Source organism: Pseudonaja textilis, chromosome 9 (genome assembly GCF_049901715.1).
Source record: "Pseudonaja textilis isolate UNSWEBS1 chromosome 9, rPseTex1.2, whole genome shotgun sequence".
NCBI classification, from domain to species: Eukaryota; Metazoa; Chordata; class Lepidosauria; order Squamata; family Elapidae; genus Pseudonaja; species Pseudonaja textilis.
Genome location: NC_141998.1, coordinates 8,118,613 through 8,133,818, shown reverse-complemented (window position 1 = coordinate 8,133,818; position 15,206 = coordinate 8,118,613). Strand labels below are relative to the sequence as shown.

The following is a 15,206-nucleotide window of genomic DNA, read 5'->3' as shown; positions in this document are numbered from 1 at the left end:
CAACCCCCACCCACCCACCCCCCGCTTTGGTGGGCTTTTTGTTGTTGTTGCGCATGCGCTGAACTGGGGAAATTATAGCTTGAGGTTCATAATGAAATCGGGAGGTGCAGCACCTTAGGATGGTTTGAAAAGCTAAGCAGGGTGGTGTCTGGTTTCTATTTGGATAGGGGACCACTGGAAAACCCAAGATTGTAACCAAACTAGGGGATCTGGAAAATGTCCACTGAGATGGTAACAGATATAAACTGTCTTACAAGTGCTATAAATAGTTACATAGAAAATAGACATCCAGGAATGTTGGGAACTGATTCTCTAAAGATAAAAACTGATGCACAAAACACGTTTTCACTTTCTTTACCTTGATAGTACTTCTTGAAGTTTCATAAAGATCAGGAACTGCACACTTTGCTATCTTAGAACAGAGGGACAGGAAGAAGTGCAAAGTACTTTAAACTTCTCCTGAAAATTAGGGACAGAGCTGAAGGTAATTTGGCTGCTGAAACTGATGAGCCTGCTTCAAATGAACAATGTACTCCATGTGTCCATCAATTTAATGCTAAGAGTTCCTCCCCATCCAGATCCAGCCTAAAAATATTTATCACAAAATGGATAATTCAGTATTGCACATACTTAAAATGCAGAATAAAAATCAAAATTGGAAAGAAGAGCCATTCAGGATCAAACCAAGAGCGATTTAGCACAATTCTGAAAACTGAATTCTTACACATCTTAAAGCCGCCAAGGTTGAGACATTTTGTTTCTCCATGCCAATTGCTTTTCACAATCAGATTGACATGATGTATTCCTTTTTCCCTTCCATCATTCCCTCTACAATTAGCGTCTGGAGGTAAAAATGAATTTTCAACAACAGTCCTTGATAGTACTTTTCCACAATTCTCCCTTGAAAGCTGGTCAACAACATTACGCCTCATAATAAAGAACTCCATAAGCAATTCCAAGCTTTGTGAAGTATTTTTTCTCTCCCTTATAACTTTTCCAGCTAACTTGGAAGAACCTATTCCTAATACCGGTATATTGAATGGGCTACCCTCCTCTTTACCTGATTTTATACACCTTGAACATGTCTCCCTTGAGTTTGTTTTGTTTTGAACTAATCCCAAAGCTATTAACTTTTCCTGGTAAAGTTAATATATTTTTTAATCTTGGATCAGTTCGTTTGCCATTTTCTGCATCCCCCTCCCCCCAAATTCAAACCTTTCTGCTTTAGTGTGTATGTAACACAGGCTAACCACAACTTGGCTACTGTACTTTTTCATTAGTTATTTTTGTTGGCATGTTTCTCCGTAGACAGTAGACACAAGCTTCCAGCCAAGGTTTTTATTGTGCAATTGCTCTCATTGCACAATAGAGCTCATTGCCCCCAAATCTCTGGGAGGAAAGAGAAGAACATACAGTATCCTTTAACAAACAAGAGCTGTCCATCTGAATGCATCCTTCCACTTACCCTATATGAGAAAGTGAAAAATAGAGCCCTCCCATGCAGGGAGCAGACATGGGTCCACATATTCCTAGTCTGTGGATGTCCCTGGAAATCCAGTTGCTTTCTAGATTTCTGGGTGCTTGATGCAAAGAGTTCCTGCAAAAATTCAGATATGCAGTATAAATCAAACTGCTATTAAAAATCTTGGTTAGACTAGTTTATCTGTTACTTATATCAGCATGTTCATCCCAAATTCATATGTCCACCCAACTCTCACATAGTTATGTATATAACTATGTGAGAGTTGGGTGGCCATATGAAATTGTTTAATAAATAAAGGTTTAGACAGGTGGATGTATGTGCTGGAGAGAAATCTGACCTGTCATCAGTACAAAACATCTGAATACAAGGAACAAATTTTGTTCTGCATATTTCTATTATCCTATAAATCATTACTATGCTGTTATTTTGAATAACTGAGCCATCAGTTTTGCATTCCCCCTCCCCAGATATTTCATTTTCCCTAATTTGTTCATATGTACCCACTTACTGTTGTTTTTTTTCACTTTTACATTGCCAACCCTTTCTTGAAAGCACTTTCTAAGGACCAATTGAAATTTGGTTAGGCAATTATTTTTGAATGGGATATTGATCACACTGGTATTATTTGATCTCATCATAACAGTCCAAAATATTAATAGGTCTTTTCCCCACACTTATTTTTACTTGATGCTGGCATGAGCCCACAATCAAGAATTTCCAATTAACCATAATTCCTGTATCTACCAATTTCAGGAAAAAAAGTTTGAATATTAAAAGTTTTAAAATTGAACATCCTGGATTGTTCCAAATAAGATAATCGTAATTCTTGATTGCACCAAAAAAAAAAAAAAGAACAAATGGACAGCACACGTGGGCCCAAAATTGTTCTGTCTCTTCCTTGAATTGATAATTAAGGCTTGCTTAAATCAGCTCATGAGTTATGTAGGGAGCAGCTTATTGGAACTGATATTCAGCACTGAGAATTTGATTATACTTGCAGATAAGAACAACTCTATTGAAAATAACACAACACCTGTTGTACATATAAAACAGTACATAAAGCTGTTTCTTTCATTTTATTTCAATTCCAAACAAAGTTCCACATGCCCTTTTTTAAAAAAGATTGTAATCCGGGTGTTGTTTTGCTCCTTTCATGCATGTTTGAGGAATGATGATGATCTCATCTCAGGTGAGCAAAATGATTCCTCCCCATGGGTCATGCCTAAAGATCCCTCAGGCTATTAAATATTTTCCCCAGGAGTGGTTTCAAGCTGTGTAGTGCAGAACGTGGAATAAGAGTCAACTGTATAGTTCTGTACAGCATTTGTATGTTTGGCTTTTTTCCTGAAAGGCTACACGGGTACTCTGTTAAATTTCTGAACATCTTTTGGAGAAAGCGGTTCATTCTCACCCACTTTGCATTGAAAATAGATTTGGGGAATACATTCCCATAGTCATTCAGTTGGAGCCAAAGGGGTCTGGCAACCATCCAAAATGAGTCATTCTGGAGTGGGGATAATCATTCAGATTTTGCTGTGCTCACACACCTGTTTCGTGTACAAGGTTAGAAACCATTACACACTCTAGCACTCTTTTCCTCAATGGTGGCCAGTCTGTACTTAGTGACAGAGGACTTATTTGACATACAAAAGATCCTAGAATGAATTCCTGGCATCTTTAATTCAAAAGGGAAAATGACAAGAATGACCACACAATATTAACTAGTGTGATTATCTATTAGTTTCCAGAAATAAATCAAGGAATGTAAGAAGCATCCAGCTAAGCCTTCAACCATGCATGTACCTAAAGTAATAAAATAATCAAAGTTATTCCCCAAAATAAAAATGTGAAATGGTTCCAGCCCATGAATGGGACTTCATAATATCACCACCACTCTTGCACTCAAGCTCATAGCCCATAGCTCCTGAAACTAATAAATAAAAATACAGTCCTCATTTAAAAACTAATGGATTATATTGTTAAAAATATGTAGAAGAGCCCTGGTGGCAGACTCTGCCCACAACCAGCAGTTCAATCCTAAACAGGTTGATTCAGCCTTCCATCCTTCCGAGGTCGGTAAAATGAAGACCAAGATTGTTGGGGTCAATATGCTGGTTCTGTAAACTGCATAGAGAGGGCTGTAAAGCACTATGAAACAATATATAAGTCTAAGTGCTATTGCTATCCCTAAAAGGAAGGTTAGTAGCTTTCAGAGGTGCTATCTTTAGATTGGGAATACAATGGAGATTATAGAGAGTTTGGGAAATTTACCTAAACATGGAGAATATGTGTGCGCTAGAAATTATGTATAAATATTTTAAATGGTATGTCAATATCTACTATAGGATCTACTGGGGACATGAAGCATTTTTTATCACTGTGACTTTTTTCTATATCCTGTAATAGCAAGTGTTTTTAAAAAAAACTGCAAGAAAAGAGGAATGTTTGTAAGGTCAAACTGCAATTCCATTCAAGTTCCTAGTAGCAATAAAAATACAAAAGTATCAGGGTTGTCAGGCATGTAATGTTTTTTATCTATTCAAATCATTTCATATTAAATTTGGTACGACATACTTTTTAAAAACAAGAAACTTTAATTTTTTTTTTCAGAAAGGAAAGAAAAGCACTGTTTTGCGAGTCTGAATCTGAAACAAGGCATTCACTGAAATTAGGATAAAGGGATTAACATATGAAAAAATTTAGTCCCATAAATCTTTAACACTATGCTACAAAATTTAGACCATCCCCAATTCTGACAAAATTCTGTTAATAAAGAAGAAAGGGAGAAGGTTCAAACTGGAGGTGACATAAGACAAATAAGACAATTACTATTAAAGCTTACGGCAGAATCCAAGAGTGTTCCAAAATTATTTTAATGGAAACTGCAGATAAATATTAAAGTGTCTTTAACAATTTCATATAGAAGTCATTAAAAAAAATCCCTTCTCCCTTTTGTCATGAAAATTAATACTGGTTAAAATCATTATCAAACCATTTTATCATGTATCTAACTTAAAAAAAACATTTTTTAATATAAAGAGGTAGATTGAAAAGAAAAAAAACAATTTGCCATTATTTGACATTTTTATTCAGTATATTTTCCCCCCTTACGTTTTTTTCCTGTTTCATTTTCAGCGCCAGAAATGGCAAGGAGTGATTGCAGTCAACATTTCATTAAAACATTTTACTCTTTGCAAGAGACCCTCCCCGCCACTTGAACACCGATCCGTTTCATGTGCTTTTCCATTTTTTTCTCTTCTTCTTCTCTAGATACCACCATCACCACAGGGCTGGAGAAAGGGATTGTAAAAGGGAGAAGGAGTCCAGGACACATAAGAGGAATGCTACAAGCCACAGCAAGAACAAGCTGTTATTTAATTAAAAAAAAAAAATAAGGGGGAGGGGCCACAAATAATACAGTAATGAGGTTACACAATGAAATCCCACAGCATTACTTGAAGGCTTTGCTCTGTGGCTGACGTCATCACAATGGAAGGCATAAAAAATTGGAGGAACCCAATGTTGACAACGATCCGATCTCTAGTCCATTTGGTGAGATGGTGCAAGTAGTCATTTTATGTTAAAAAGTGCCCTACCCCCCCACCTAAATGGCTAGTGGAGAAGCAAAGACAGAAAAAGAGAGAGAGGGAAAGAGGGAGGGAGGGAGGAAGAGAGAAAAAGAGAAAGAGAGAGAGAGAGAGAGAGAGAGACCATCCATGTAGCTATCTAGAAAAAATGGGCTGTCACTATGGCACATTGTTTAAACACTGGGGAAGGTGCACCGCAACAAACTTCTCTCTCTCGCTCGCTCCATTTCTTCCCCTATATTGTTTACAAATGCTAAGTTCACCTATCTGAACTAGACAGGAACTGAACTCTTCTGATCAGATCCCTACCCTAAATCCCTTTGTCTTGAAATATATACAAGTTGTTTGTAGTGGCTACAGCAATTATGTTTTCCTTGGGGTGCCAGGCTGTGTGGAGGATCTTCTTGTTGAAGTCTAAGCTATCAACGCTTATCTCGTCCTTCTTCCGTTTGCCACTCGCACAGACTTTACGGGGTTTCAAAACCGTACGAGGCTTATTGTTTTCCCGAGAAGCTTCTAATGTGATATCGCGCTTGGTGTTTCTATCGAACATTCGGAAGAAGTTGTTGTAGGAGCCAGTCATGACGACGCTGTAGACAAAGAGGAGAGAAAGAAAGAAAAAAGATGTGTTTGTGATCCTTAAAACATTCTGATCATTTGCCCTTTAACCTTCTGGTTTTTTTTCATTCAATTGGTGGTACTTGATTTTGCACGGATGGTGGGTGTGAGGAAGCTACTAGAAATGTTACACTAATGGGACTTCTTTAATTTATCCAATCTGTTTGCTTTAAAATATTTGCAATATATTAGTAATTATGATATATATATAGAAATAGTATTTTACATATTTTTGTTGCAAATATAAAATTTCCTTTGATTACATATACTCTGACTTTGGGCGGGGGGAACAGGCTCAGAGTTGTCAATTTATATATTTAAATTCTTCAGAACTGGAATTACAGATTTAAGAGACTTTGACTACTGGCAATTTAATCAAGCAGTTTTTAATCAGGCAAATGAGGGCATAATGATTACATTTTTCCCTTTCAGTTCCCAATTTCTTCAGACTGAGGTTCTGGCAGGTAGCTAACTAAAAGCAAATGGATACTAAAATATAATTTTAAAAATTTGCCAAATTTGTTTTTATTCTGTTTTAACTGTATCTTTTATATGATTTTGACTTTTTTTCCTGTGCACTGCACAGAATCCCTTTGATGGTGAGATAGGCAGTGCCGTGTGTGTGTGCGTGTGCGTGTGTGTAATAAATAAATAAATAAATTTAGGCGCTGCTGATCTCACTAAGGCAGAAATATTAACAATTGTATATCTGAGTTCTGTTATAGTTTGTTTTTAAAGCTATATACTGCTTTAACAAGGTTAGCCTAAGCAGAGTAAAGACCATCTACTACAATCAATGCAGTATATTATTTACTGCAGGAAGATAATTGATGTATATTAGGAGAGCATAAACTGTATTTGCAGGAATATCCAATCCTTAGGATCCCTAGTTCACAAGATCAGGTAGCATCAGTTGCTATATACAGCATGTAATACTAGACTAAATGAACCAATTATCTGACCTTGGCTTGAATTCCATTCTGCTTGGATAACCTAAGATTGGGATCAGTTAATACAATTTCATCTGGAATTCACAAAACATCAGAGGCCCCATGCCAAACTTTGAGATCTCCCTGCTCATTCCACATGTGAGTAGGTAAATAAAGATTAAATAAATACAGCAAAATGGGGAAAAAAACCCTAGTCTCTCACAAACCAAACAATAGATTATTGCATGTTTAAACATAAACTGACCCATTTAGATGCTTCATTGGATAAACTAAAATAATAAAAACATTATCCAGCTAATTCTTTTATTTGTCTATCCTCTTCTTTTCTAGAAATCATTTCCAAACACAGTGCAAGCTACATAAGCTTTCCATGCAACCAGGCCTCCTAAATATTCAATTGAAAAAAAGTTTAAGTTGTCAATAAGTATGGAAATGTTAAAAGAAGAAGGAAGAAAAAGTTGAAACTTGCCTATCCGACCCATTCCAGCAGCACTCAAATTTGTCAAAAATGCAGTCATTTTCATAGAGTGAACAAAGTTTACTTCTGAGGTATTCATGTACCTGGAAATAAAAAAATACACTAGTTTGAAGAAGAAATAATATAACATATTAACAGTCAACTGTTTGAGTTGCCTTTCACAGGGAGAGGCTATAACTTAAGATTGCAAATGATTGTGTGAATATGAAAGTTCACCTCACCTAAAAATAAAATGTCCTTAATTTCTAGATTTCTCTTCCTATAAAAGCAAAACGTATCATGCTTGATAAAAGTTTTTCATTAAATTGGATAGCAGCCTTCACATTGCATTTTCAGCTATTCAGACTCTATATTAGAGATCATTTTAGGAGTCCTCTGATCCTGTCTGACCACTTTTAAGGAAATATTTAAGGAGTTGAAAGAAAGAGAAAATCTGATAATCTCAAATGCATACCCTCGATCTGAAACCATGACCAAAAGTAAAAATTCACACAGACATACAGTATATAAAATCATACTCTATTCTTCCAGCATACACACTTCAGGATGTATATTCATGCAAATTTCCAGATTCAGGATGGTAAACAATGAGAAATAATGCAAAAATTAATATTGTTTAAAAGAAACATAAATGTAAGGATTAACACTGCTAGTTGAGCAAATGCATTCTCAAATAGTTCTACCAGTTCATGTAAAAAATTCGTCCATAGATCATATCTGAAGCTAGGACCAACCACCTTTGCAAGAATAGGCCCCATTATAGTATTGCAGACACCAACAGAGATACAGATATATTTTAAACCTTAAAAAGGTCCACAACTTCATCAGAACTTCTGAGAGAAGTTCCACAGGAGATGCTGAATTATTTATTTTTTCTTTAAATCAATAAACAAATTATTTCATTGAGGAGATAAGGGTGTGCTCTATAGCATCTATATTCACTATTGTACCAAACCCTGACTGAAAGTTTAAATTAATTGCAAGTTGATTCCCCCCAAACTCTCCATTTGTATGGCGTACCTGGTACGTTTCCACAGGTCGGTTTTCCATATTTAAATCCCAAATCTTCACAGACAGATAATCTCTAGTCATCATATATCGTCCACTATGGCTAAATTTGACATCAGAGATGGAGGAGATGATTTCTGAAAAAAAGGATCGGCTGCTTGGATCTTCTGGCTCCTCAAACACTGCAAGTGAAATATAAGCACATTCATTTGCCAAGCTCACCTTGGTGACATGAATATTTCCCTTTTTATGCACATTAACACATAAAACCTAACGCATTAATCCTTGAAAGCCAAATCCTTCTGAGATGAAAAATTAACCACCAGAGGTCCAATAAACGACAATTCTGGGTTCAGAAGTAATTTGAACTCAACTTTCCTTATTCCCAGTTCCAGTTCCAAGGACTGGTAGAAGCAGAACTTGACATATTATACATTTATAAATTATTATCTGTAGCCAAGTACCAGCAATTCATATTTTTTTTTACTTTCTGCAGTCCAGAAATCCAGTGAAACAATGAAGTTTTCTAATTATCTGGAGCAAAGGTGTTCCAAAAGAGACTGAAACCCAACCACTGGATAATCATCTTTTAGATGGAGATTTATGAACAACTGCCTATGTGTTTTCTGCCAACAACAAGGAGCAGACGCTTGGCTTAAGAAGGGTATACAGGGTTGTGGGGGTAGATAGTAATGCAGCATCAACTCCTAAAAGGTGCTCATTGAATCCAAAAATTGTGTTTGTGGTAGACACAGAGGCACACACATAAAAATGAGCACCCCCCCGGCATAAAACTTAAGAGGGTGCTGAAACCCTGCAAACCTTTAGTGATTTTGTGAGATTCTCAAACAAGAGTTTGCCCCCGTTACACAGCTCTGCGCTTCTGTTATTTCTGCTTGAAATGCTTGCTAAGTCCTGGAAAATGCAACCGCACCCGCCCACCCCTCATGTCCCCGAAACGGAGCCACGTTGACATTTCCTATTTTAAAAACTTCATGCCCGTCAGAAAGTTATGGATCAGTCCCTTTCCTCCTCCTGTGGTCTGATGGTGTGCTTCCTGCATCTGAAGAATTAGAGCATTTTTAAAATTCACATCCATCCTTCCACAGTTAACTTCATTTGCTTTTGCTATCCTGATGTGGAAGTACTTGAGTCAAAGGTATTTTAAATTGCTCTGTTTTTGTTTTACAATTGGGTATATAAACCTAAATGGACTTTCCAGTCTGTTGCTTCACACCAATTTGCTCTGGTGTTAAAACTCCATTAGGAGAGAAAAAGCTGACAAAATCTATATATACAAATCCATAAAAACATATATGTTTCTAATCAACTAAGACGGTGTGATTTTTTATTGATAACAATTTTACTATTATTCATCCCTTATTTTGATAAATATTCTTAATTTAACCACTCCATTCATCAAATCCTTATCTTTTTAATATAGAAATTTTAAAAAAAGAAGAGAAAAAGCTACTCACATTTCGAATGCCTGTCACAGAGAGCTGAGGCACGCATGTCACACAGGCGAATAGTCCCCTTGCTACTGCTGTACACAAAAGTATTGCAGCTATTTGGGTGGAATTCAGCTGCTGTTATTACCTCCGTCAGCTCTTCCATGTTGGCAGGCTTAATATCTACGATATCTAGAAATTGTTGGTATTAAGGAGTCTTCTTTTCAGTGGCGTTCAAAGCTTTGACGTTTACATTCTAATCTAACCCATAAAAGGAGTCCCTGCAAATTTTACTCTGCTAGTTGCTGCTGACTCTAGAGGGCAGTGCCATCTCGGTTTTAAGGCCGTTGAGCTGTCCAAAGATGTTTCTGTGGACATGTGGCCAACATGATGTCATGGAACACTGTCACCTTCCCATTAAAGCGGTACCTGTTTATCTACTCGCATTTGCATGCTTTCGAACTGCTAGTTTGGCGGGAACTGGGGAGAGGAAGAGAGCTCACCCCATTGTGTGGCACTTGGGTCTTGAACCTGGGCTGCTGGCTTTCCCGCCAACAAGCCCAACATCTTAACTACTGAACTATCGTGCTATTCTAACCTATACCGGGGACAAAATAAATTGCTAGAAAGCATCACTCTTTGGAGCAAGAGATGGAAAAAACTAGTTATTAGGCTACATAGACTGTTGGAACTGGGTTCTTTGAGGCTGCAAATCTCAATTCCATCAATTTTACCTTTTGGGAAAAGGACTATCTTACCTATTTTTACATAGAGGAAGAAAGGTAAAAGGTGGACTTCAGTGCATACATACACAGAGCAATATTTCTTGGCTGCAGTTTTATAGTGATTTGCCAATGTTCTCTTCATCATTCTTACGGTTTACCCCTATACCACTCCCCATCTTGTCTGCTACCCAAGGATCTTCTAGGGATCTCCCATCCAAGTACTATTCAGGCCTGACCTGCCCAGATTTTACAATATCAGTGAAAGTTTACCAGGTGTTCCCATCCAGAGAGTAAACCAGAGAGTAATTACAGTATTGCAAATAATTCTTCTTTATATTCAAAAAATAAAGATTTATGCTACTTTATCACCCCTAGTGGGGATCTGGATTCCAAAACTCAAGGCTTACACAGTATATGTATAAGCAGCATGGGTTATGTTATAAAAGAATTGAGAGTAGCTAAAGGGAAAACTTCTACCAACACCTAGGAGTTTGTATGGGGTCAACATGACTGTTCAAAAATTGCTGTCAAGTTGACATTTTGGACAAACTGTTAAATATATCAGAAATAAATTTATAAATTGCATTTAATTAAAACTTTAATTCATTGGACATTCAGTGGTGCCTTGTAGAGGAGATGGGTGGCATAAAAATGTAATAAGTAAAATAAATTCATTATATCTACATTGAAATCAAATGAAACGGAAGTGTCCAAATCCCAGAATATATTTGCATTTGCCCCCACATTTTCCAAGATTGCGTAAACAAACCAATAAATAAATAAATATATTTCCAGGTGCATGTAAACTATCACTTGTGATGATACAGTAGCACTGAGAAGAAAAACTGTAGACTCAAGTCCTGCACAATCTCATCTTCAGCCCAGTTGAACACAAACACACCGAATAAAAAGATACTAAAACTTCTATCTGTGATTTCTAGATGCCACAAATTAATCCTCAAGTCATCTGCAGACAAGTAGGTTTCATAATCACTATTAATGGAGATAGAGTTGATGTGATACGTGTGAGCATTGGCAAATATTCTTCGAGGGCTGGCTTCCACCATGAGATCCATGGGTCTAAACACTGGTACCTGTAAACCAAAGAAATGTGAGCAATTATAGAAAAATCTATCAGAGAAGAGCAGGCAAAACTGCAGGCGGAGTTAAACATGTCATCAGTTTAGGATCATTACATTGACAAAAGCAATTCAAGTCCCACCCACCCACCCCCTTTCCTTGAATTCTGTTGACCCTTAGCTGGCACCGATTCAAATTTAATTTTAGTTGACTAGATTCTTGTGTATATGTTTGACTACTAACTCCTTCTGAATTGCAACTTAATGCATGCTCCTTATCCTTTGTACTTGATATCAGTTCAACATCAAAAAAATTAAAAGGGGGGAAATCAAGATCTCCCTATACAGAAACATCAAAATGAATTGGGGTATAAAAACCAGGCAAAAAGAGAACCAGAGCATACAACCCCAACCAAGGTATGATGTCCAGCTCTGTGTTACTCACCCGTAAAGTAGTGACTGTTGTAGGGTCTCTATACCGCCCATCTTCTTCTTTCAAGTTGTAGCCTTCTGGCCGCTTATCTCGTTCACTGATTTTCCATAGTTTTATTGTTTTGTCTAAAACACATTAAGGTAATGTGGGCTGTTGAGAACCTCCAGCTCTTTGCCAACAGAACTTATCACAGAATACATAATATGATTCAAGCCTATAAGAACCATGGTGTGGCTAGAAGTAGCAACTGATAACAGGGTTGTTTGGGGGAACTTACCACCCCAGTGGCAGTTCAGAGCCTTTTGCTGTGACTGTTAATTCCAGGCACATGTGCAGATGTTGAATAATTTGCACTTTTAACTTGCCTTGGCAGTGCAATACCTTCCATTCCAAGAAATGCCTCCAGCTCTCCAAATGAAATGAAACAAAAGTTGCAAATTCTCGTGTGAGATTTCAGTAACATTAGGTTTTTGCAAGTTAGAGAATTCTCAGTTTCAACATGGACCCCAGGATTGGAAAAAAAAGGTTGCTAGGACAAAAGGCATCAACTGCTCAGAGATTTGCAAAATGCAAGAGACCAAAACCCCCTGATATTTGGTGCTTGGAACATAAACGTCAACTCCATGGAAGCAGAGCAAACCAGGTGGTTTTCTAAAAATTTAACTTACAGGTGGTTCTCAAATTATGACCATTTGCTTAGCGACGATTCAAAGTTACACTGAAAAAAAGGAACGTTTGTCTGGTCCTCCCATGAGTATCACAACATCCCTATGGTCATGTGATCAAAAGTATCATGCTTGGCAACTGGCATGTATTTACGAGAGTTGCAGCATCCCAGAATCACGCATGCTGTCTTCCGACAAGTGCAAGTCAACGGGGAAGCTGGATTTGCTTAACAACTATGTGGTTCACTTCACAACTGCAAGAATTAACTCAACAGCTATGGCAAAACCAAGGTTGTAATATTGGGTATGATTCCCTTAACAACTACCTTCCTTAACAACAGAAATTCCGCCCCCAATTGTGGTTGTATATGCAGCTAAGTTCATATAATACAAACTCTAACCCTATGTTAAGAAAATATATAGTAGCTATTATGTTTTTGTCATATTCTATACCCAAACAAATAAGCTATACTATAGCTGCATTTCCTATAATTCTTGGAATCACCAAGTGCTTAATCCTATTTTATTTTAACTGAATAAATGGTGCCAACTCATGCTCTCAGTTGATTGGGGCACCTTCCCTTAATCTTGGAGCCTTCTGGGTGAAATGGATTTCAACTTCCATGATTTCCATTTAGGGAATCTGGAAATCAAAACCCATCACATCAGGAAAGTACCAGGTGAAAGACACGTAAGTTAGTTAAGGGGATTATAAAGTTTATGCTGAAAGATTTACAGAAGAGCTTGAGTTGATATCCAAACAAGTGTAGTCTTGTTTGTGCACATTATTTAAAGCATCCTGCAGAAGCATGACAAGAAAAGCTGATTTCTGTCCATACAGCAAATAACTTTTTGAACTTTCAAATAAAGTTCATAGAAGAACTTAAAAAGGGGTAACTGGGCTGTGTTGTGAAGAAAAAACCAAGAACCAAAGGACAATAGTCAGGGCTCCTGGTTAAAAAGGTAGCAGTTGTGAAGGAATGCAAAACAATAGATGAATTTTGGGTAGAGGGATGAACAAAAGGATTATAGTTTTCTAATTCAAAATATAAATGTGCAATACTGTTACACTTTTAAGTTTGCTTAAAGGCAGGATTGCTTGGAAGGAAAAGAGCTATTCACATCATTTCAAAGGCTCCCCCAATCTCAAGAGTCAAGGATGAAGAAGAGGCAACCAGAACAGGTCAGAAAGTTCAAAGAAGAGGAAAAACTGTTACAGGAGCAGTAACAATACAACAGGAACCTTATTTGATTGATTATAATTTTTACATTCCTCCTATACTGTAAGCTCTGAGAACAGTCATCAAGAAAAATTAAAACAGAATTCAAATTCTATAACTTTCAAAACAATAGCAGTACTCAGAGGCAGGTTAGATCAAAATGTCCCCTCTGGTGCTTGTAGAATTCTACCCCATGGCTCCAGGAAGCCACTCGGAAAAATCTTGTAACATCAGTGTCAGGAATGATAATTTGCAAGACAAGCTTTTAGGGACAGGGGTGGGCAACTGTGGTCCTTTATGACCTATGGATTTCAACTCCTAGAATTCCTGAGCCAGGACACTGAGTATTCCAGAGAATGCTGGGTACTCCAGAGCATGTTGACTCTGGAATTCTGGGAATGGAAAGGGCCATAGTTGCCTATTCCCTGTTCTAGGACAAAGATAGTCTTGGGAAACTTGGTTTAATAAAAGTCAATCATCAAGAGTTAACAAGAAAGTCTTACCATTTGTAGACAATAAAAACTGAGCAGCGTTTTTCTGCGGTAACCACCTAATTTTGTTGATCTTTTCTTCAATTTCTAAGCTTTTCAAGTAGTCAAATTCTGGCTCGTGACTTTGGAACGTACTGTAAACATTGTATTCACCTCTGCTGTGAGACTGTAGTTTGTTCTGAAAGACAGTTTAAAAAATAAAAGATGAGAAATTCAATGAACAACAACTGTAGTTCATTCTTTCTAATGTGTAACAAGCTCGGCATAACTGGACCACACCATATAGGATGTGGGCTACCATTATGCATGTGTTCATTATTGAGTTGACAATGATGAGAATTCAAGGGAATTAGAATTCAACCACGAATCATTTAAGGGGCTGCCAAACATTTAGTTTATCAACTGAACAAGCAAGCCTTTAAATAAAATTTGAAGTTATTAGCATATGAATCCAACATCTCTGGGGAGGAAAGAAGGCACTTTAAAGCACTTAACTAATGATTGTAATTTGTCTAATCAGCTGAATAAACATTGTAATTTAGCTCTGTCTGATGAATATCCCATAAACTGGAGTGGGGGTAGAAGTCGTGTTCTCCTGGAGCATCGAAGACTAAAAGCTCAGGGAAAAGTTATTTTAATGATGATCTGTTCTTATATTGTTATGCTAGGTTATTTTTATAAAGAAGAAACGGGGTGGGTCAAAATCATAGTTATGACTGCAACTTAGAAGAGGTATTGGTTGCCATCTTTGAAAATTTTTGACTTGCTGTCCACCCATTCCTCTCACCTTCGGTGAAGCAGGTTACACAGTTGGGTGGACTAGCTCAAAGTCCCCAAGCCATCTCATATGCCTAAAAAAGGAATTATTTTGGGTTTATTGCACCCTCATCCGAGTGTTATAAGCTGCTCCTCGGGTATACAAAGAGATATAATTATACAAAAATAAGCATAGATTTAATACACTGCCCTATGCTGGCCTTTCAATATATCAGTGCATAAGGGAAAATAACAGAGGCAC

At 37.2% G+C, this 15,206-nt stretch overlaps 1 protein-coding gene across 2 annotated transcripts in view; it reads right to left on the bottom strand.

Annotated features, from left to right (window-relative positions):
- Nucleotides 1-4,839: 4,839 nt before the first annotated feature.
- Nucleotides 4,840-15,206, bottom strand: part of PPP2R2A (protein phosphatase 2 regulatory subunit Balpha) — a 61,297-nt gene continuing 50,930 nt past the window's right edge. For both annotated transcript variants that reach the window (XM_026714898.2, XM_087938879.1), the window contains exons 4-10: nucleotides 14,201-14,366; nucleotides 11,825-11,937; nucleotides 11,217-11,394; nucleotides 9,603-9,767; nucleotides 8,137-8,306; nucleotides 7,108-7,199; nucleotides 4,840-5,660 (exon numbers count right to left, since the gene is read on the bottom strand). In XM_026714898.2, the coding sequence (XP_026570683.1) occupies nucleotides 5,381-5,660; nucleotides 7,108-7,199; nucleotides 8,137-8,306; nucleotides 9,603-9,767; nucleotides 11,217-11,394; nucleotides 11,825-11,937; nucleotides 14,201-14,366 (1,164 nt within the window). In that variant the 3' untranslated portion in view covers nucleotides 4,840-5,380. The remainder of the gene's footprint in view (nucleotides 5,661-7,107; nucleotides 7,200-8,136; nucleotides 8,307-9,602; nucleotides 9,768-11,216; nucleotides 11,395-11,824; nucleotides 11,938-14,200; nucleotides 14,367-15,206) is intronic.